This window comes from Brachyhypopomus gauderio, chromosome 16 (genome assembly GCF_052324685.1).
Source record: "Brachyhypopomus gauderio isolate BG-103 chromosome 16, BGAUD_0.2, whole genome shotgun sequence".
In the NCBI taxonomy this organism is placed as follows: domain Eukaryota; kingdom Metazoa; phylum Chordata; class Actinopteri; order Gymnotiformes; family Hypopomidae; genus Brachyhypopomus; species Brachyhypopomus gauderio.
The window spans coordinates 139,845-163,242 of NC_135226.1; the positions used below are offsets into that span (position 1 = coordinate 139,845).

General features: G+C 42.3%; 1 protein-coding gene across 1 annotated transcript; it reads right to left on the minus strand.

Annotated features, from left to right (window-relative positions):
• Positions 1-6,597: 6,597 nt before the first annotated feature.
• Positions 6,598-13,094, minus strand: LOC143478276 (uncharacterized). Its single transcript, XM_076977238.1, has 9 exons — positions 12,482-13,094; positions 12,141-12,259; positions 11,927-12,049; positions 11,690-11,755; positions 10,979-11,067; positions 8,565-8,670; positions 8,163-8,268; positions 7,509-7,582; positions 6,598-7,430 (listed from the first exon to the last, which is right to left on the minus strand). The coding sequence occupies exons 1-9, from the start codon at positions 13,092-13,094 to the stop codon at positions 7,338-7,340; spliced, it is 1,389 nt and encodes a 462-aa protein (XP_076833353.1). The 3' UTR covers positions 6,598-7,337.
• Between the last annotated feature and the right edge of the window lie 10,304 nt (positions 13,095-23,398).

The following is a 23,398-nucleotide window of genomic DNA, read 5'->3' on the forward strand; positions in this document are numbered from 1 at the left end:
CGGGCCCTGGATCGTCTCTCTCTTCCTCCGCATCTCAACCCGTGCGGCCCACGGCCATCCCGGAAGCACCAAACAGGCCTAAGCTGACCTTCCTCATCGGCCAGGGAAAGACAGTGCGGCCGAGCCAGAGCCAGCCCAGCCCCTGCAGTTCTTCGGCTGCCGTGTCCCACCTGCGCCCGCTGCCCTCGTCCTCTTCCTCCAGCGCACCACAGTCTACCTCAGACCTCAGACGGCCTGTGCAGGTGAACGGTGGCGCATGAGGAGCGGAAGTGTGTTAAAGACTGAGCAGCCACACCTTTCCTCCACCCTGAAGGAGCGAGGCAGATCCAGGCAGCGACATTATCGAGAGCGGGAAAACCAAAATCGGGAGCACTACAGGCACCGCCATCGCCATCGTCCCAACAGAGACCACCATACCGATAAGGATCGCTCGGCCAGTCGAGAGAGGATCCCTGGAGAGCGAGAGAGAGATCGCCACCGGGACGGGCACACCCACCACCGCTGAGACCACTACCACCACCGGCGCCATCACAGATGCAATGACGAACGAGACCGGGATGTGGAGAATGGGCAAGGTGACTTCCCTCGTTCATTTGAATACTATGTTGAGAAGAAAGACTCGGGACACAAGCGGGCTAAGGCACCAAGGTCGCAGTCTTGCCAGCGTTGTCCAGGCCCACCATCAACAACGTCACCTTCCTGTGAGCACACACAAACACAACGCTAGCACGGGGCTCTTGCTAGTGGTCTGCCTGTGCCCTACCTCCTTCCATCGATAGCACGCACAGACAATGACTCAGGCTGCGTGTGGGCACTGCCCCGTGAAATGTTCTGGCCCAGGACTGCCACACTATTCTGGGATTAGCTGGGGATTTGCACTTTAGTCCTGAACGATTAGTGGCCAGGTTGTTGTAGGGCAGTGTTAGTGTTTAGCATTCGGTGACACTAAATTAGCAGTAGGCAGCAAGCTTTATCACTGATTTTGGAGTACTCTTTACGTTGGGGTTGTGGTTTGAGCTGTATACTCAATCAAGGGAAGGACTCTGGGTCTTCCACCTCTTAGGGTATAGCTGCAACTGAGATTAACTAATATTTGACCCAATTCACTCTCACCATAAAACAACTTACACCAGGAAACAGTAGAACATTGGCCAATAGTGAGAGTGCACCAGTTTTGGAAAGATCTTTACTATGAATTTCAAAGTTTTCCATGCCAAGAGAGTTCACCAAGTTCACTGCACAGCTAGTGAAAGGTAAGAAATAACCTGTAGTCCTCCCTAACAGAGGGAGCTTTGTGTTTAGTATGTGTGCACACTGTGCTTTTGGTCATTTCTCCAACAAACAGGGCTGAAGCAGAGAGATGTTATGAAGAACAGAGGTGCTCTGTTACTGTTCACAAACCAACTTAAACTGCTTCCAAGGTGGAGGCCATGTTTCCAACATTGAAAGAGAAAGACACACTCACTATACCACATATCATGTCTATAGTGTCGCCTACACACTCACTATACCACATATCATGTCTATAGTGTAGCCTACATAAGACACACTCACTATACCACATATTATGTCTATAGTGTAGCCTACACACTCACTATACCACATATCATGTCTATAGTGTCGCCTACACACTCACTATACCACATATCATGTCTATAGTGTCGCTTACATACAGGCCGTTCAAGGATCTTAGAGAGGATTGAGAGGAGAGATACCGGTCTATAGTTGCTGATGTTGGTGGCGTCAAGGTTGGGTTTCTTTAGGATTGGCACCACCCTAGCCGCCTTGAATGATGATGGCACAATTCCTGAAGATAAGGAGTTGTTGATGATGGTCGAGATGAAAGGGAGGAGTTCGTGGGAGATTGTCTGGAGAAGTGTGGATGGGATGGGTCCAGAGGGCATGTGGTGGGACTGCTGGATGTCAGCAGCTGAAGCACCCTCTCAGCTGAGAGAGGAGAGAAGGAGGTTAGAGAAAAGGGAGGAGTAGGAGGGGACACAGTGGGCACAGGGACTAGGGAAAAGGTGCTGCGAATCGTATTGTTACTTCTCTTCAAAGAAGGTGACAAAATCATTTGCAGTAAGAGAAGTGGGAGTTGGGGGGGGGGGGATTGAGGAGAGAAGAGAAGATTTTGAACATCTTGCATGGATCTGATGTAGATGCCTCCAGCTTCTCTCTGTAGAATGATGTCTTGGCAGCAGTTAGTTCCATGGAGAATAGGGACAGGAGAGACTGATACAAGTGAAGATCAGCAGTAAGCTTCGATTTCCTACATCGCCTCTCAACCATCCTCAGTTCTCGTCGGTTGTTACGTAGGGTGACCGAGAGCCAAGGAGCAGGTGGGGAGGATCTTGTGGGTTTGGAAGAGAGGGGACATAAGAGGTCAATAGATCAAGAGAGGAAGCCAGTGGAGGGAGCACAGCAAGAGCACAGCAAGGGAGTGACATGGCTGAACTTGCTTGGGTTAAGCAACAAGGCTCAGTGCTGGGTCCACTTCTTTTTTCCCTTTATACCCACTCACTGGGTGAGTCAATCTCTGCACATGGCTTCTCTTATCACTGTTATGCGGATGACACCCAGCTCTTCTTTTCCTTCCCACCTTCTGACACACAGGTTTCAGCTCGAATCTCTGCATGTCTGAAAGACATTGCCTCTTGGATGGCAGCTCACCACCTACAGCTTAACCCAAGCAAGACGGAGATGCTGTACATCCCTGGAAGAGCCAGTCCTCATCGTGATCTTTCTATCTCATTCGAGAACACCGTGATCACTCCATCCATGGAAGCGCGTAGCCTTGGTGTAGTTGTCAACAATCCACTCTCCTTCACGGCCCACGTTGCTAACACAACACGATCATGCAGATTCGCCCTTCACAGCATTCGGAGGATTCGGCCATTTCTCTCTAGGGAGGCCACTCAGGTCCTTGTCCAGTCCCTTGTTATCTCAAGACTGGACTACTGCAACTCCCTCCTGGCTAGTCTTCCTATGCATGCCATCAAACCCCTGCAACTGATCCAGAACGCTGCAGCTCGGCTGATCTTCAACCTTCCCAAGTTCAGCCATGTCACTCCCTTGCTGTGCTCCCTCCACTGGCTTCTGGTAGCTGCCCGCATTAAATATAAAACCCTGGTGCTGGACTACAAAGCAAAGAATGGTCCAGCTCCTCCTTACTTGATGGCCATGGTAAAACCCAGATGCATACCTAGAGCCCTCCGCACCTCAAGTATGTCTCGTCTTGACCCTCCATCATCCAGGACACATGGGAGACAAGCATCCAGACTTTTCTCTGTCCTGGCTCCAAGGTGGTGGAATGAACTTCCCTTGTGTGTCCGAACATCGGAGTCACTTGCTGTCTTCAGACGCCGACTGAAGACCCACCTCTTTCAAGTGCACTTTGCATAATTATGCTTTGTCTATTGTACTTTATCGTCTCTTTCCTCAGGTGTTAGTTACAGGTATTGCTTACTGTCTTTTTCTCAGGTATTGTGCATAATTGGGTTATAGGAATTGTTTACTGTCTTTTTCCTCAGGTGATGTGTATATTCAGGTATAATTGTTAGGTATCATTTGACTTTCGTCTAGTGGTTTTTCCAGCTTAGAGTACCTTGTGTTTAGGACTATCTATACTGCTATCTATACTACGTAGCACTTTTGTAAGTCGCTCTGGATAAGAGCGTCTGCTAAATGCCATAAATGTAAATATAAATGTACATAAGACACACTCACTATACCACATATCATGTCTATAGTGTAGCCTACACACTCACTATACCACATATCATGTCTATAGTGTAGCCTACACACTCACTATACCACATATCATGTCTATAGTGTAGCCTACACACTCACTATACCACATATCATGTCTATAGTGGGATTCATTTTGGAATAAACAAAAACATTTTATACTTTCATATATGCATTTTATTATTTTTTAGGACAAACATTTTGATATATAAACCCTTGAACCCATCCCAATTATATATACAATTTTAAAATTTTTTCAAACATTTACATAAGATAGAAAAAAATAATAAATAAGTAAATCACTATTGCTCTTTGGAACAGTTCTGACATGCCTCTGTTGAGACAATATTTCTTCTCTTCATAATTCTGTTTAAAGAGAAGTCCTTTAGCAGGACACATAACATCAATGCTTTAGGAAGTTGTATGACTGAGACACACACACACACGCGCGCGCACACATAAGCACACTCTCACACTTTAATAGTTGAACCCAGGGCCGGAGTGGGACACTTATTCAGCCCGGGAGTTTCATGCCCAAATCCGGCCCAAAATTATTTTCCCCTCCCAATCGGCCCAAACTAGAGATTGACATGAGCCGGTGTTGTGTCCGATTCAGTTCCCCCTCCAATTCATGTTTCTTGTGCTCGCGGGCGCGCGCATTCACGTAAAAATCAAACCAGCGACAGATTCCTGAAACTACGGAAGCCGAAACACAACAAGATGCTTTTAAAGTCGTATTACGAAATCGACTTTGACAGAGAACGATTTATGCGGGCATTTCCTTATTATAATTTTTTGACTATGGCAACCAAAAAGCTAACGGCATGATTTGCCCGTTTTACTAACAACAAACATGTTAAAGGGGACACGTATGGATTTTAATATTGGTAAACGTTAGTCAACTGAAGTGAATGAAACCTTTACACGCGGCTATGTAATATTACTCCGAGATTATTCTCATAAAGGAAAAAACATGTCCCTAATTCGGTTTTATTAAGTTCATATAATAGACGATGTTATGTAAGGTGGACCATTTATTTACTGATCATGAGTGGGTTTCCCGAAACGTTCGTAGCGCTAAATACTTCGTAACCTCGTATGAAACGTGTGAGGTGAAGAAGTACTTAGCGCTAAGAACGTTTCGGGAAACTCACCCCATTTAAACAAGCTTTGATTCATTTCAGTGAGTGCAAGAGACCAGCTTCTGTAGGGGGGGAACATTTTCAGATAGGCAGAATAGCTTGTCTAGATCCGTTCCCCTGTCATATTAACCTTACTGTACACAGAGAGGATCCACTACTGGTGTGAGTGAAACATGTATTCACTAATAAATAAAACAAGCTTTGATTCATTTGTGTGAGTGCGAGAGACCAGCTTCTGTAGGGGGGGAACATTTTTAGATAGGCAGAATAGCTTGTCTAAATCCGTTCCCCTGCCATATTTACATTACTGTAAACAGTCAGGATCCACAAATGGTGTGAGTGAAACAAGTATTCACTAATAAATAAAACAAGCTTTGATTCATTTGTGTGAGTGCGAGAGACCAGCTTCTGTAGGGGGGGAACATTTTCAGATAGGCAGAATAGCTTGTCTAGATCCGTTCCCCTGCCATATTTACATTACTGTAAACAGTCAGGATCCACAAATGGTGTGAGTGAAACAAGTATTCACTAATAATTAAAACAAGCTTTGATTCATTTCAGTGAGTGCAAGAGACCAGCTTCTGTAGGGGGGGAACATTTTTAGATAGGCAGAATAGCTTGTCTAAATCCGTTCCCCTGTCATATTAACCTTACTGTACACAGAGAGGATCCACTACTGGTGTGAGTGAAACATGTATTCACTAATAATTAAAACAAGCTTTGATTCATTTGTGTGAGTGCAAGAGACCAGCTTCTGTAGGGGGGGAACATTTTCAGATAGGCAGAATAGCTTGTCTAAATCCGTTCCCCTGTCATATTAACCTTACTGTACACAGAGAGGATCCACTACTGGTGTGAGTGAAACATGTATTCACTAATAATTAAAACAAGCTTTGATTCATTTGTGTGAGTGCAAGAGACCAGCTTCTGTAGGGGGGGAACATTTTCAGATAGGCAGAATAGCTTGTCTAGATCCGTTCCCCTGCCATATTTACATTACTGTAAACAGTCAGGATCCACAAATGGTGTGAGTGAAACAAGTATTCACTAATAAATAAAACAAGCTTTGATTCATTTGTGTGAGTGCGAGAGACCAGCTTCTGTAGGGGGGGAACATTTTCAGATAGGCAGAATAGCTTGTCTAGATCCGTTCCCCTGCCATATTTACATTACTGTAAACAGTCAGGATCCACAAATGGTGTGAGTGAAACAAGTATTCACTAATAAATAAAACAAGCTTTGATTCATTTGTGTGAGTGCGAGAGACCAGCTTCTGTAGGGGGGGAACATTTTCAGATAGGCAGAATAGCTTGTCTAGATCCGTTCCCCTGCCATATTTACATTACTGTAAACAGTCAGGATCCACAAATGGTGTGAGTGAAACAAGTATTCACTAATAATTAAAACAAGCTTTGATTCATTTGTGTGAGTGCAAGAGACCAGCTTCTGTAGGGGGGGAACATTTTCAGATAGGCAGAATAGCTTGTCTAGATCCGTTCCCCTGTCATATTAACCTTCCTGTACACAGGTGGAATGTCTCTCCCATTGAAAGCACAGAAAAGTATTTTTCAATACACATAGTAAGGGTAAGCATGTGTAACTAACAAATCAAGGGGGGGCAGGTGACACAAACGCAAGTTATTCAAATAATTTATTAAATAAAGGAAACAAACACTAAACAAAGGAGAGCAAACAAGTAAGGGGATGAGTAGACTGGGGAGAACATGCAAGGACTAGATAGGAAAACAACCAACTAAACCTACCAGGACAGAATATAAACATACTACAACAAACGCTTGGGATAACGTGAACACCATACGAACAGGATCAGACTACGCACGAGCATAAGGGCTAAGACATCAGTAACACAGGGAGCACCATACAAACATACAGTAAACTCACACTAGCAGTAGCACAATATCCAGAACCACTGAACACCAGACAGAAAAACGGGACAGAACAAGATAGAATATGAACTACGTACACATGGGCAGAGATACACTAACCGAGGAAACAGAGAGGGAACTACAATGGCGAAACCAAACTTACTAGGGGTAACACGGACAATGGACTAACCGAATGAACAAACAAAGAGAAACACGAACCCAAAACCAGGAAGATGAAACGGGACAGACCAGATCAGCACGTGAAAGCAGCGACAGTAAGGTACAGGTTACTGAACGAGAGGAATAAACCAGCACGGGGAGAACGGACACAGGGGAAACACAAAGACCGACACAGGGGAGTAAAACTGAGGGGAATATTTACTGTGAACAGGAAGGAGAAACGAGACGCAGGTGAAACCATTTGGGCAGGGGTGTGACAAACAGAATGGAAAACAAGGTAACAGGGCAGGGCTAGGGCAGACGACACAGGACTGGGAAGGAGGGCGGAGCTGGACATGACAGTAATTTTAATCAGTAAAACAAATTATTTACATGTTCACATTCAAATGCATGCTGTGCATACATAGTCATTGTCCAGTGGTGGATTTTTCACACAGGTGGTGTGGAACCACCTTCCACATCTGTCACAAGCAATCTGTGTAGGATATTCATTTGTTGAAAGTCATGTTCAAAATAAAACATTATTTGACATTATTTTGACATTATTACTTACCCACAAAGTTTCTGCAGTTAAGTCATCATGTGCTTCCATCTCCCCACAGAAGTGACATAGGCTGCTAATGTCATCTAATGAAATAAACAATTTTAATGTCCATATATATTTTGAATATTTGCAACACAATTCTTTTTAATTATTAATAGTTTATCTTATGAGGATGTGATTTATTTAAACTATATTTAAACATGTGCATATGAATGTGCATGAAACATTGCACATTCCTGTAACGTTGGCGGGTGAGAGCAAGGATGAGACACGGATCCTGCTTTGCAGCCAACGTAACTGCTTTATTATACACTTAACACAGCAACACACACATGACGGGCACACTAAAGACAACGACAAGCACTCGACACTGCGTTTACGCACATTAAATAGACAGACCACATAAGCCCAGAGTGATTACGAGACGAGCCACACGTGGGACGGATGAACACACGCAGACACAACCACACCCACGAGGATCCACAGACGCAGATGGCAAGACGCAGACGACGTAAACACACGCCCACAGGGAAGGGTCCGGAGCTGAAGCGTGACAATTCCAAGTATTGCCAGGTTATTAAAAATGTGTATATGTAATTCCTTCACCCTAGTCGTAATTGAAAATACATTTTTTAAACTCTGTTCCAATTTACCACCACATACCAGACTCACGCAGCAGTGTGGTTGCCATTTCCCATCTCAGTACATCTACTGAGCTGCATTCAGCTGCAAACATCATGGGCTTTGCAGCCAATACTTGCTCTGCAAACTAAATGAATTTAATGAGACTATAGGCACATTACTTAAATCAAAGTGACAAAACTGATTTGAGTTCATCCAAAAAAGTAAATAATTATCTATCTTTCTACAGATTAATGTGCAACAAGTAATTATTACTCTTCCTTTAATTCATCTTTGTTCAATTACTTACATTTTTGTCAAATAAGAAACCTAAATGTCTAAGCCAATTGTAGTCATTGAAAGCAATATTACGATGATCAAACAATGGTAATTAATTTAACAACAAGACTATTTTGGTAAATTAGCAGAAAATTCAAGGAATACCTTCAGTGCAAAAACGCCACATGATGTGCCATCTTGTTGGAGAGGATGGGGGAGTGTTTCGCACCTCCACCTTGAGACTGGCATCCCTTTTTTTCTCATGAAGGCTCTGAAATTATATAAATATATACTGCTCAAAAAAATAAAGGAACACTAGAATAACACATCATAGATCTCAAAATATTCCAGTTGAAAATCTTTATTTATTACTTAGTGGAATGCATTAAAAACAACATAACAAAAAATTATCAATGTAAATCAAATCATCCCATGGAGGTCTGGATTTGGAATCATACTCAAAATCAAATGACAGGCTGATCCAACTTCAGTGGAAATTCCTCGAGACAAGTTAAAATCTCAGTTGGAGTTAGAGTCTCATTTGTGTCTGTGGCCTCCACGTCCCTGTATGACCTCCCTATAACGTCTGGGCATGCTCCTGGTGAGGTGGTGGATGTTCTCCTGAGGAATCTCTCCCCAGACCTGGATTAAAGCATTAGTCACCTCCTGGACAGTCTGTGGTACAACGTGGCATTGGTGGATGTTGTCCCAGATGTGATCGATTGGATTCAGGTCTGAGGAACGGGCGGGCCAGTCCATAGCATCAACGCCTTTATCATGCAGAACTGCTGACACACTTCAGCCAAATGAGGCCTAGCATTGTCATGCATCAGAAGGAACCCAGGGCCCACTGCATCAGCATGATCTCACAATGGGTCTGAGGATCTTATCCCGGTACCTAATGGCAGTGTGGTTACCTCTGGCTAGCACATGGAGGTCTGTGTGGCCCTCCAAAAAATGCCTCCCCACACCATTACTGACCCACTGCCAAACCAGTCATGCTGGAGGATGTTGCAGGCAGCAGAACGTTCTCCACGGCATCTCCAGACTCTGTCACATCTGTCACATGTGCTCAGTGTGAAGCTACTCTCATCCGTGAAGAGCACAAGGCGCCAACGGCGAATCTGCCAATCTTAGTGTTCTCCGGTAAATTGTTGGGCTGTAAGCACAAGCCCCACTTGTGGACGTCAGACCCTCATACCACCAACATGGAGTCTGTTTCTGACAGTTTGAGCAGAAACATGGATATTAGTGGCCTGCTGGAGGTCATTTTGCAGGTCTCTGGCACTGCTCCTCCTGTTCCTCCTTACACAATGGAGGAGTTAGTGGTCCTGCTGCTGGGTTGTTGCCCTCCTTCGGCACCCTCCATGTCTGCTGGTGTACTGGCCTGTCTCCTGGTATGTGCTCCATGCTGTGGACACTGTGCTGACAGCGTGATGATGTAGACATACACATCACCCATAAAGGTTGATGTATGGACATATTATGCTTATACTTACCTGTGACTAGTCTGTACTTGGTGGGCCAAAAAGAAGTTCAGGACTCAGGCTTTTACTTACCTGGACAGGTGTAACCTCTGCAGAAGAGGAGGGATGTACATAAAATGTAGAAAACGGAATTTTTTTTGTGCATATGTGAAGGAGACTCAGACAGCGAAGTCATGACATGCAAAGAAGTAATCAAAGGTGTTTATATGAATATGTATTGATTGAAATTGGAATTTTTTATATTCATTGTCCATGTATTGCCTGTTACATGAATTGAATTTTGTTGGGGAGGGGCTGATCAAGTATAAAAAGGTGCAACTGGCCTAAAGGGGATGTTTTTTACTAGCCCCAAGGGCAGGCTAGTGTAAGGCTATGTGAGATCCATATGACTTTGCAGTCATTGATCATGATGCTCATGAGTTTGTTTTATACCGTTTTATTTGTTGTTCAGTGCACACTTTGTAAATATGTAAATTTCTGTGTGGGTGTCCTATGAATAAATGTGAAAATACAATCAATCTTCAACTCTTGTATGAACAACTTATTCCTGACCACAAGACCCCTTGCCCGACACTACCCATAGAGTGCGACTCTCAACTTCTGCACACTTCAGGGGTTTTTGGCTTTATCACAGACAGACACAGCAAACCTTCTTGCCATAGTTCACATCGATGTGCCATCCTGGATGAGCTGCACTATCTGAGCAACTTCTGTGGGTTGTAGACACCACATCATGCTACCTCTACTGAGAGAACTGACAAAATGCCAAAGTGACCAAAACATCAGCCAGAAAGGATGAGACCAGAGAAAAGGTCTGTGGTCCCCACCTGCAGAACCTCCTTTATAGGGGGGGTCTTGTTAATTGTCTCTCATTTCTAACTGTTGTCTGTCCCATTTGCACAACAGCAGCTGAAATTGATTCATAGTGTTGCTTCCTAACTGAATAGGTTGGTTTCACAGAAGTGTGGTTGACTTGGAGTTACATTGTGATGTTTACGTGTTCCCTTTATTTTTTTGAGCAGTGTATTTGCAAAGTGACATTTTATACATTTAATGTTATATTATAGTGTAGTGTAATAAAGAAATATTTACCTAGTTCTCTCCAAACAATGTCTCAGCTTCAGTTTTGATTCACCCATTGAGTCAAGGAGAATGGTCTTTCTCTCATTAGGGTAGATGACCTGCAGTACAGGGTTAGTAAATGGATGATTGATGTTTCCAAAAGGAAAAAAAAGCAATCAGCATTCATTTCAAAGTAATGCCTGAAGTTTTAGAATTACTTTGGAAATAGAGTGAGTGTATAAACAGCACTTTTCTACAGTTTCTTCACAGTCATTAAGGGAAATAGGCACAGATCTACACTACACTGCATAATCAAATGCAATTGGACATATTTGACATTTGGATGACATTCCATTCTGAATCCATAGGCATTACAATGGAGTTGGCCCCTTTATTTCATTATTCTGAGAAGATTTTGGTGTTTGCCTTTGGGAATTTTTCCAATTCTTCTAGAAGAGCATTTGTAAGGTCAAACAGTGATATAGGACAAGAGGGCCTGTCTCACAATCTCCATTCTAGTTAATCTCAAAGGTGTCTGATGTGGGTCATCACAGCTCTGCCACACAACACAAGGCTAATATATAATACATTAACGTATAGAAAACAGCAAGACATAAAACAGTATATAAATAGTAACCATACAATAAAATAATAAGTTTTAACCAAGAATTAATGTGTCTCTGGACAAAAATGTGTATCTGTTATGAGAGGCTCAGTGATGCCATTACAACACATACTTACAACCAGAAACCAGTGATGGTGATCATTTACCACACCCAAGATGATCTTGTATCTTGATGGATCCCACTGTTGAAATCAAGATACTTTATTATTAATAATAATAATAATAATAATAATAATAATAATAATAATAATAATAATGTGTTAAGACACTTTTATGTATTACACTGGCTGTTTGAGAGCTTATCCTGTCATATAATTATAGTTAACTGAAACATTGATCCTCTGAACTGATACCTTGATTCTCTGAAATTTGGAATTCCAAATTGCTGTCATGGCAAAGGAATCCACAAGGAATGCTTCTTCCTCACAACACTTGTTGTGTTCTTTAACCAAAATTGTGAGATAAGCGTTGATTACCTGTTGAAAAAAAAACAAATAAGCTTTTACTACATGCCAGACATAACCACAACAGTAGAAATATCATGATTGATTCAAGAACAGTTCATACCTCACTTTCCAGTTCTTTTCCGGGGCAAAATCTCTCAATATCTGAGTAAAATATTTTGTATGGGCCTACTTTGGACAGCAGGACATAGCAATTTTTCCCAGACCAGGCTTCTTGTACAGCTATGCAGAATAACAAGATAAGTCACATGGCTTGAATCGTACAATTTATATGTCTTAAACACAAGATTTAATATATAATATAACGTTTCACCTTAGATATATATGTTCTTTTAAATATTTTAAATCATTCATAATTACCAATACCTTAACTTTATTTTGGTTCAATGCATTTTGTTACAATGCCTGTTGTTACAAGTGCAATTAACTGAAAAGTCAACTTACAGTTATGAATTCTGTCCGAAGTGTTTCTAATATCAACACCAGACTGTACTGCCTGTGCAGTGCTTTCGTCAGCTGCAGGCAACGGGCTTGATGACTCTCCTTGGACAGTAAGATCTTGATCTGCTGCAGGCAACGGGGTTGATGACTCTCCTTGGACAGTAAGGTCTTGATCTGCATCGATCAGTGAGGTAGACAGTCCTTGCAGTGCTGTGTTCTCCTCGACTGTACTTGAAGCAGAAAGGCGTGTCTGCACTTTGGAGGAGTGAATTCTGTGAGGCACATGAGGCACATCCTCTCTGTAGTGCTTGAGCAAATCAATATTGATTTTTTTAAATTCGACTCCCTTGTCATCAATAATGTCTGCACTCTTTCCCTCAATGGCAGTTACGGTGAAGGGGCCAAGCCATGATTTCTCCTGTTTGCCACCTTTTCTCTGTGGTTTTCTTGCATTGAACCTCAACACTCTGTCATCCACATAAAAATGTGGACTCTGCTGTTGTGGAATTTTCTTTTTTTCTTGTTTCCTTTGTTCTTTTTCTTTGATCATCTCATCAAAATTTTCCCTCAACTTTATGGCCCTGGAAATAGTTTCTTCACCAATAACTGATTCCATACTGTTGTCCACCTTTGTAATTTGAGAAATAGGAATAAAATACATATGTTCAAATTTTATTATTCCAATACAATCTACAAATATATAAAACATGTAGACAAGAGCTTTTGTAATAATGACAGCCACTAAAATACCTCATAGATTTCTGGGACTTCGCAAGGGTAGCGTGCCTCAACACCAAACAGCATGAAGAATGGTGAGAACTTTGTTGTTATTTGTTTTTTTGTTCTCAATCCAAACATAACTGATTGGAGATACATATCCCAAGTATCCATCCTCTCAGACGATAATTTGCACAGGGCCCTAAAGTAAACAAATGAATACAAACTAAAAGACTAAAAGTTTATAATGACTATATAATACCATTTTATTACTTATACAATAACATATATAACATATATATATATAAAGTATAACCTTTGAATTGTCCCATTCATTTTTTCAACCAACCCATTAGTCTGAGGGTGGTATGGGGCACAAAGACTTCGCTTCACTCCCAGGAAGCTGCAAATTTCCCTGTTAATCTGTTTATAAATATATAAGTTTCCAGCAATTAGTATTGTGACTCTGTGTATGTAAAAAGTATTATATGATTTATAAAAATGTAATATATAAAGATCTATTATTGTACTTGTGTTTAACCAACCTGATTAACAAATTCTGTTCCCTGATCTGTTAAAATTCTCTTTGGTGCTCCAAATCTGTAGAAGAACTGCACAATACATTCTGTGACCTTCTCTGCGGTTTTGTTAGGGAGGGCAAATGCTTCAGCCCATTTAGTGTAGTAATCAATCATTACACAAATGTACTGATTGCCACGTGCTGTCATTGACAGTTTTCCAATTAAATCCATCCCAACAAGCTCAAATGGATGCTGTACCTTAAAAATGTAATAATAAAAAAAGATTAAAAACAGCTGATATTTAAGACAAAATGAAGGAATATGTACATGTGTTGATTGCATTACACATACTGTAATGGGGATGTGACTATGTTCCTGCTTAAGTGTCACCCTCATGAACTGGCAATCCTGGCACTGTGAAACCTAACACAAAATATTATTATATTATAACACTACAACTCAATTAAAAAGAAATATATTTTTAAAAAGATGATAAATCATACCCAATTTTCGATGTCCACACCCATGCCAGGCCAAAAAAATCTTCGGGATATGGCATCCTTTGTCTTGACAATTCCACAGTGTGAGCCTATGGCACTTGCATGAAATTCTGTGAATATCTGATTGGCCTCTTCAGGACCAAGGACAACTTTTCTTTGCCTTTCCGAGCCGTCTTTCATTTTACTCACATGAAAGAGTTGGCCATCTATTAAAAAACACGCATATTGTGGACACTATACCGGACATAAAACACACAAATAAAATCTTATAAATATATAAAATATATATAGATATAAATAAAATCAAAATATAATCGTTATTTATATTTTGGGGGATACACTAATAAAACTATTAGTTTTACACACTATTCATTAAAGAAGTACCTTAGTCAGATATTTAATGTCCATTAAATCATATGCTGTCATGTTAGCATGACACATTTTATAAGGCTAATATCGATGCAAATTAGGCCGTGAAGGTGGTTAATATATCTCATTGTATTACAAAAAAATCTTACCGATGACCTCAAAGGTTGAACACCGCCTGCGAATTATGTATTTTTCGTCTTTTTTCACATTAGGCGGATAAACACCACGTGTTTTATAATTAACAATCTCGGTGTACATTGTAGGATCCATCCTGACAATTCTGACGCAGTTTTTATTCCCCTCAAAAACAGGCCAGCAAAGACTCGCCAGTAAAGATCCACAAACAAATTGACTCTTTGAATCGAGTCACAAATCTGTTTTAAGCCAACTCACTTTTTATTTTATACTGATAAGTTATTTCTATAACACATGATGCTTAGCTGTTTCACCTGTCTAAACAAGTTCCCCTCCTACAGAAATTTGTTTTATACTCATTTAAATTAATCAAAGTCTATTATTAATGAGCAACTACACTACTGCGTGAGTCTGGTATATGGTGGTGTGCATATCGATGTAGTAAATTGGTACACATAGTAAATTGGTACACAATTAAATGTATTTTGAGTTGTGATGAGGGCGAAAGAATAATGCTACATGAAAATTTTTTAAATAAACTACCTATACTTAGAATGAGCAGTGTTTAAATATAGTTTAAATAAATCACACTCTGTAACGATAACGAGGCGGACGCAAGTGCTGAGTAGATAGAGATTTATTAAGGGGAAATCCATATAGGCAGAATCGTAAGAACGGTACAGGGTCAAATTATGAGGCCAGTCTGAAACATAAACGTAACAAGCACACAAAGACATGGAAAATCATAGTAGCCACGACAGAAACAAGAGCAAAATAAAGCTATAATACAAATAACATGAAGCAGGGATTGAACTAAAAACAGGTTAAAGATACAGACCGGGCTAAAGAAATACAGACCTGTGGAAGCATCAACATGAACGAACAACCAGCATCCGAGAAAACATGAACAATGACTATGCACAGCATGCATTTGAATGTGAACATGTAAATAATTTGTTTTACTGATTAAAGTTACACATGCTTACCCTTACTATGTGTATTGAAAAATACTTTTCTGTGCTTTCAATGGGAGAGACATTCTACCTGTGTACAGTAAGGTTAATGGCAGGGGAACGGATCTAGACAAGCTATTCTGCCTATCTGAAAATGTTCCCCCCCTACAGAAGCTGGTCTCTTGCACTCACACAAATGAATCAAAGCTTGTTTTAATTATTAGTGAATACATGTTTCACTCACACCAGTAGTGGATCCTCTCTGTGTACAGTAAGGTTAATATGACAGGGGAACGGATTTAGACAAGCTATTCTGCCTATCTGAAAATGTTCCCCCCCTACAGAAGCTGGTCTCTTGCACTCACACAAATGAATCAAAGCTTGTTTTAATTATTAGTGAATACTTGTTTCACTCACACCATTTGTGGATCCTGACTGTGTACAGTAAGGTTAATATGGCAGGGGAACGGATTTAGACAAGCTATTCTGCCTATCTAAAAATGTTCCCCCCCTACAGAAGCTGGTCTCTCGCACTCACACAAATGAATCAAAGCTTGTTTTATTTATTAGTGAATACATGTTTCACTCACACCAGTAGTGGATCCTCTCTGTGTACAGTAAGGTTAATATGACAGGGGAACGGATCTAGACAAGCTATTCTGCCTATCTGAAAATGTTCCCCCCCTACAGAAGCTGGTCTCTTGCACTCACTGAAATGAATCAAAGCTTGTTTAAATGGGGTGAGTTTCCCGAAACGTTCTTAGCGCTAAGTACTTCTTCACCTCACACGTTTCATACGAGGTTACGAAGTATTTAGCGCTACGAACGTTTCGGGAAACCCACTCATGATCAGTAAATAAATGGTCCACCTTACATAACATCGTCTATTATATGAACTTAATAAAACCGAATTAGGGACATGTTTTTTCCTTTATGAGAATAATCTCGGAGTAATATTACATAGCCGCGTGTAAAGGTTTCATTCACTTCAGTTGACTAACGTTTACCAATATTAAAATCCATACGTGTCCCCTTTAACATGTTTGTTGTTAGTAAAACGGGCAAATCATGCCGTTAGCTTTTTGGTTGCCATAGTCAAAAAATTATAATAAGGAAATGCCCGCATAAATCGTTCTCTGTCAAAGTCGATTTCGTAATACGACTTTAAAAGCATCTTGTTGTGTTTCGGCTTCCGTAGTTTCAGGAATCTGTCGCTGGTTTGATTTTTACGTGAATGCGCGCGCCCGCGAGCACAAGAAACATGAATTGGAGGGGGAACTGAATCGGACACAACACCGGGTTCATACACCTATACAAGGTGGAATTAAAGCACTTGTACCTCACTTTAAAGGTCCAGTTCAATATTTCTCAGCACGTTAAACTTAATTAAGTTAAATATTTATACATATACTCAAAATAATTCTCTTTTTTAAACACACTTTCAAAACGCCCAATCTTAACGTCTTCACGTTCTCTCATGTTTCGTCCTGGAATTACAAGAGGCTCGTATTTGTTAACCTAAGACAAGAGAACTGTTCATTCAGACAGATATTTGTTGTGAAACGAAGTAGTTACAATTTCAACATTTTCAAGTACTTTAGCCTAAATTCCAGCACTTTTCAAATCTGAAAAAGCAACATTAAAATTCGTCAGGTAAATGTTCATTCCCCTGTTTTTTATTACCACATATCGTTTCGGACAACACTGCGCGGCAAGTATTTAAACGCTTCCGCCGTTCGCGCAGGTTTAGGAGAACCAAGTTAGCCTAACCGCTAACGGCTAATAAAATAATTTAAGCAACACCTATGTAAGAGGTGAGTAACATTAAAGCAACGAAAAACCACAGTTAAGCAAATATTACCATGTGGAAGTCAGTTTAAACTCAGAAGAGTGTTTACCAGTATACCTGTCTTTCACTCACACTAACAGAACATATACTGCCGAACTGAACCGTTTTGGGGCGGTCTGCCGATTTTTATATGACTCAAAGAGCCAATCAGGAATAAGCAAGGAAATATCTTCACGCTGTAAAGCAAAATGCATTTTTGTGATTGGTTCAGAGATAATAAAAAAAAGCCGTTGCTTGCATTGTGCTTGGGGGGGCAAAGACACAATTTGGGGGGGCAATGCCCCCCTCTGCCCCCCCCTAGCGCCGGCCCTGATATATAGGCAAACAAATGACCCTCAGGTGAGACGGATCACGGGCTCCGCCCACCTAAGGGACGCACATGACGTCACCAAACAACAAGAACAACAGCCACTGTGGACAGAGACGGCCGGTAGGGGGCCGCCTCACCATGACAGACCCCCCCACCAAGCCGCACTCCCCTCCACTGGGTGTGTGGCACACAGCGGCTGCACACAAAACACGAAGGGGCAGGAAGGCAGAGACAGGCAGGAACACACCTCCTGAGTCCGGGAGCTGTAACACAGAGGTGGGGACTCGAGTCACATGACTTGGACTCGAGTCAGACTCGAGTCATTAATATTAAGACTTTTGACTTGACTTGAAAAAATATTCAGAGACTTAGACTTGACTTGGACTTTTACACCAATAACTTGGGACTTGAATTGGACTTGAACCTGTTTACTTGCAAAGACACCAAATCTAAATTTTAAAACGCATATTAATATTTATAAAGTGCGCCCCATTAATTTCATTTCCGTCCTTCTGACGCAGACCAGTCCTCTGCTTTTCCATACTCTGTACGTGTGTGCATGAGCTGCAGCACAACCAATCAAATGGGGGGTTGGCGAACGTAAATTTTTACCGGGCGGGGTGTAAAATGGACACAAATTAAGTATTATATCGCGATCGATCGATCGCCAGGGGTTGGTGCCAGAGCGAACTAGTAACTCATTGAATCATAGATGTGGATCAGAGGTAAATAAACTAGATTTTTTTTCCGTCGTGAGAAATCGGACGTGTGGCGTGAGAGCGTGTGAAGACGGTCAAATGCGTGTGTCTCACGCTCAATGCGTGAGAGTTGGCAACCCTGGGTTCTGTATCTGAACTCGGAGAAGAGAGCCTCTCTCTGTCACCATCATAATATCCAGTTCTATCTCAGCATGGATTGTGTATTTGAAGACATCTACGTCGAGAAAAAAATATATTGACAAAAGTGGAGCGAGTTTTCAGCTATGGGGACATCATTCATCGTGCACAAATGACATACAGACTTTTGGCCAGGAAATGCAATGCAGAATAGTTTACTGAAATGTCTAAAGTTGCAGATTCCTGTTAATTGTTCAGTTCTTATATTTGTTTGTCTTGTGTCACTCACACATGTTCTCCAAGAAACCAGATAAGAGAAGAGAGGGAAAATGCTGTTATGGTTCTTTGTATTGTACTGTGAAAATATCAGCACTTTTTATTTGAACATGGAGTTCTACTTATGACTTTTTCACAGAATATTTATTTCTGGAAAATTGTAGTTTAAAGTATGAATATTTTTGCAGCTAAGTTTAACAAATTGAACTGTGCAATAAAGAGGTGTAATTTTAATTTTTTTTAATACTTCGTGTTTTCAGTTGCACATGTTTTATCAAGATTTGAGGAGAATACAGATTTTAAAAAGAACGCATGTCTATTATTTACATTTAAAATATACCTGCAACATTGGTAAAAAAAAAAAAAAAAAAAAAAGACTCGAAAGGACTTGAAATTCCAAGTTTCAGACTTGGGACTTGACTTGACTGATGCCTGTCTTGACTCGAGACTTGACTTGACTTGAGTGTCTTTGCTTGAGACTTGACTCGGGACTTGAGGTATAAAGACTTGGACTTACTTGAGACTTGCAAAACACTGACTTGGTCCCACCTCTGCTGTAACATAAAACACACAACATTAAACAGCTCACCTCCCCTGGACCGACCGGGCCGTTAACAACACAAAACCACGCCCCAGTCGGTCACAGGGCCCTCACGCCCTAACTGGCCTTCAGCCGGTGAGCCCCACAGGTGTGAGGACGAGGGGCTACGGCTCCTCTCTCATCCCTCGTGTGTACGTGTGCGTGCAGGCTACCTCTCCAAGGCGTGGCTACTTCACCTCCTGGACCTACCTCCTCCCAGAGCTGACCCCTGCCTTCTGCTAGGGGTCACCCCAGCCTCCTGGGGAGCCAACCCCTCCCGGGGCCTCTCATCGCAAGGTGGACTCCTCCACCCAACCCAGGAGCGCCAGAGACCGAGGCCCAGAGCACCCCCGACGCGGGCTAGGGAGCAGCCCCAAGGGCCTCCTGGTCACCCCGGGCAGGAGGGAGGATCTCCCTCCTCAACAGGAGCTTTTCAGACCGGAGCCCCATGGTCCCCTAACATCCAGGGGCCCCAGCCCTCTAGGGAGGGGCTCTTCATGACCGGGCTCCGGTCACCCCACAACACAAGGGGGCTCCTGCCAGGTGGAGACCCCCACAAGGTCCAGGAACACTGCCAAGGAGAAGCACCTGCACAGAGAAGAGCACACACACACACACAACACACACACACACACAACACAAACGCGCCCTACCCTATTCAGGGCCTCCCTCAGGAGCGACGCCCTCCGTGCCACACCCCATGGCACGGGACCACAGCCGGTCCCCCCCCCAAACACACATTCAGGGGGAGGAGCATACGTGGAATTACACGCAAACTGTGGACAACACGCTAGGACAAAACGCACACGCTATCACTAGACAAACAAACAAAAACGGTGCACAAACAGACAGACGGGACCTACACATGCGCGCTCGACATAAACACACAGTGACGCGCGCCGCTCAGAGTCGCAGTCGCTCCCCACATTTAACACAAGACACACGGGGAGCGAGGCGACAGTGACGAGCGGCGACCGCGTCACACACAAAACATGTAACATTAAACACAACGAGCACGCACACTGATCCACACATCCGTCGACATGAACACACGTTTTACCCAACACAAAACATGAAGAGCCTTTTCAGGGAAGACGCCCTGGTCCTCGCTGTGCCACAAACACAGACATGGCGGAGCTCTTCAAACAAACAAACAACAGACACGAAGAGTTTTCCCAGGGCAGACAGCCCTGGTCCTCGCTGTGCCACAAACACAACACAAAAGCACGGCGGAACTCTTCACAAAACACCACGCAGACAAACACTTACCACGAGACGTGACCACGAACGAAGGAGAAAGAAAAAGAGACTCGGCGGCTTCCGAAGGGTGGCTGGTCATTCTGTGACGGGCAGGGGTGAGCAACTAAAAGGAAGCGATCACGCCAAGTCTCAGGGGAAAAGGATGGTTTAATAGAAAATGTGCAAACCAAAACCCATGCAAAATTAAATATCCAAATTAAGGATATAATGACCAGCGGTCAACTGGTACAAAGACAAGACATATATAGGCAAATGACCCTCAGATGAGACGGATCACGGGCTCCGCCCACCTGAGGGACGCACATGACGTCACCAAACAACAACAACAACAGCCGCTGTGGACAGAGACGGCCGGTAGGGGGCCGCCTCACCGTGACAATTCTTTGCAGTGTTGTCCGAAACGATAAAGAAACACCCCTTAAAAACAGGGGAAGGAACATTTACCTGACGAATTTTTATGTTGCTTTGTGTTTCATGTTTGAAAAGTGCTGGAATTTAAGCTAAAGTACTTGAAAATACTTGAAATTGTAACTACTTCGTTTCACAACAAATATCTGTCTGACTGAACAGTTCTCTTGTATTGTAATTCCAGGACGAAACATGAGAGAACGTGAAGACGTTAAGATTGGGCGTTTTGAAAATAAACAACCATTAAATAATGTGATTAAAAACGAATCATTTCGAGTATATGTATAATTAACTTAATTAAGTTTATCGTGCTGGGAAATATTGAAATGGACCTTGAAAGTGACGTACAAGTGCTTGAATTCCACCTTGTAAAGGTGTATGAACCGGTAATACTGCAGGCCGGAGCCCCGGTGGGCGTGGGTAAAGGGCGGAGCATGTGTTAATCATTTTCGACTGCAGCCAATCAGATACTAGACTTTTGTTGTCAATCAATTTTTATTAAGCCAATTATCAGCCAGAGTTAGCTGTCAATCATTTTTTACTGCAGCCAATGGCGTTTATGTCCTCTCCTTAAATTTTCAGAGTTAAACATTTCCGAGTTGATTTTCACTCCCAAAGAGTAATTTTAACAGTGTTAGATTTAAATGATGTTCAGTGTTGGAGTTATCGAACAGAGTTGATCAAATCAGAGTTAATCCAACTAAATGACTCCCGCAAAGATGTAATTAAACTCCGCCCACAAATTTCACGGGTTTATGATTATGTCACGGGTTTTGCGTTGGTGCACTTTATTCATTAAATCGTACATTTTCAATGAGACTGTGGGATCGCGTCCTTCTTTTACTTGCGCTCCATTGTTTTACCAGTCTGAAGTACCATTTAAGCACTGTGACACATATTTGTTGTGCTTTAAACATCCAGTAGTTTTGGTGTTGCTGCATTATGTGAGTTTTTCATGTGGAAAAGTTGTCATTTGGATTTACACCAAATGACAGTTTGTCAGTGTGTTTGTGGATCGGACAGCGTGTCAAATGCACAGTGATGGCCCGAGTTTGATTCCCTCCAGGGAAGCAGCTGATGAGTAGTGGTGTTCTGATGATTAGCGGTGTTCTGATGAGTAGTGCTGTTCTGATGAGTAACGGTGTTCTGATGAGTAGCGGTGTTCTGATGAGTAGCGGTGTTCTGATGAGTAATGGTGTTCTGATGAGTAACGGTGTTCTGATGAGTAGCGGTGTTCTGATGAGTAGCGGTGTTCTGATGATTAGTGGTGTTCTGATGAGTAGTGCTGTTCTGATGAGTAACGGTGTTCTGATGAGTAGCGGTGTTCTGATGAGTAGCGGTGTTCTGATGAGTAATGGTGTTCTGATGAGTAACGGTGTTCTGATGAGTAGCGGTGTTCTGATGAGTAGCGGTGTTCTGATGAGTAGTGCTGTTCTGATGAGTAGTGCTGTTCTGATGAGTAACGGTGTTCTGATGAGTAGCGGTGTTCTGATGAGTAGCGGTGTTCTGATGAGTAGCGGTGTTCTGATGAGTAGTGGTGTTCTGATGAGTAACGGTGTTCTGATGAGTAGCGGTGTTCTGATGAGTAGTGGTGTTATGATGAGTAGTGGTGTTCTGATGAGTAACGGTGTTCTGATGAGTAGCGGTGTTCTGATGAGTAGTGGTGTTCTGATGAGTAACGGTGTTCTGATGAGTAGTGGTGTTCTGATGAGTAGCGGTGTTCTGATGAGTAGCGGTGTTCTGATGATTAGTGGTGTTCTGATGAGTAGCGGTGTTCTGATGAGTAGCGGTGTTCTGATGATTAGTGGTGTTCTGATGAGTAGCGGTGTTCTGATGAGTAGCGGTGTTCTGATGATTAGTGGTGTTCTGATGAAGTGGTGTTCTGATAAGTAGTGGTGTTCTGATGAGTAGTGGTGTTCTGATAAGTAGTGGTGTTCTGATGAGTAGCGGTGTTCTGATGAGTAGCGGTGTTCTGATTAGTGGTGTTCTGATGAGTAGTGGTGTTCTGATTAGTGGTGTTCTGATGAGTAGCGGTGTTCTGATGAGTAGTAGTGTTCTGATGAGTAGTGGTGTTCTGATTAGTGGTGTTCTGATGATTAGCGGTGTTCTGATGAGTAGTGGTGTTCTGATTAGTGGTGTTCTGATGAGTAGCAGTGTTCTGATGAGTAGCGGTGTTCTGATGAGTAGTGGTGTTCTGATGAGTAGT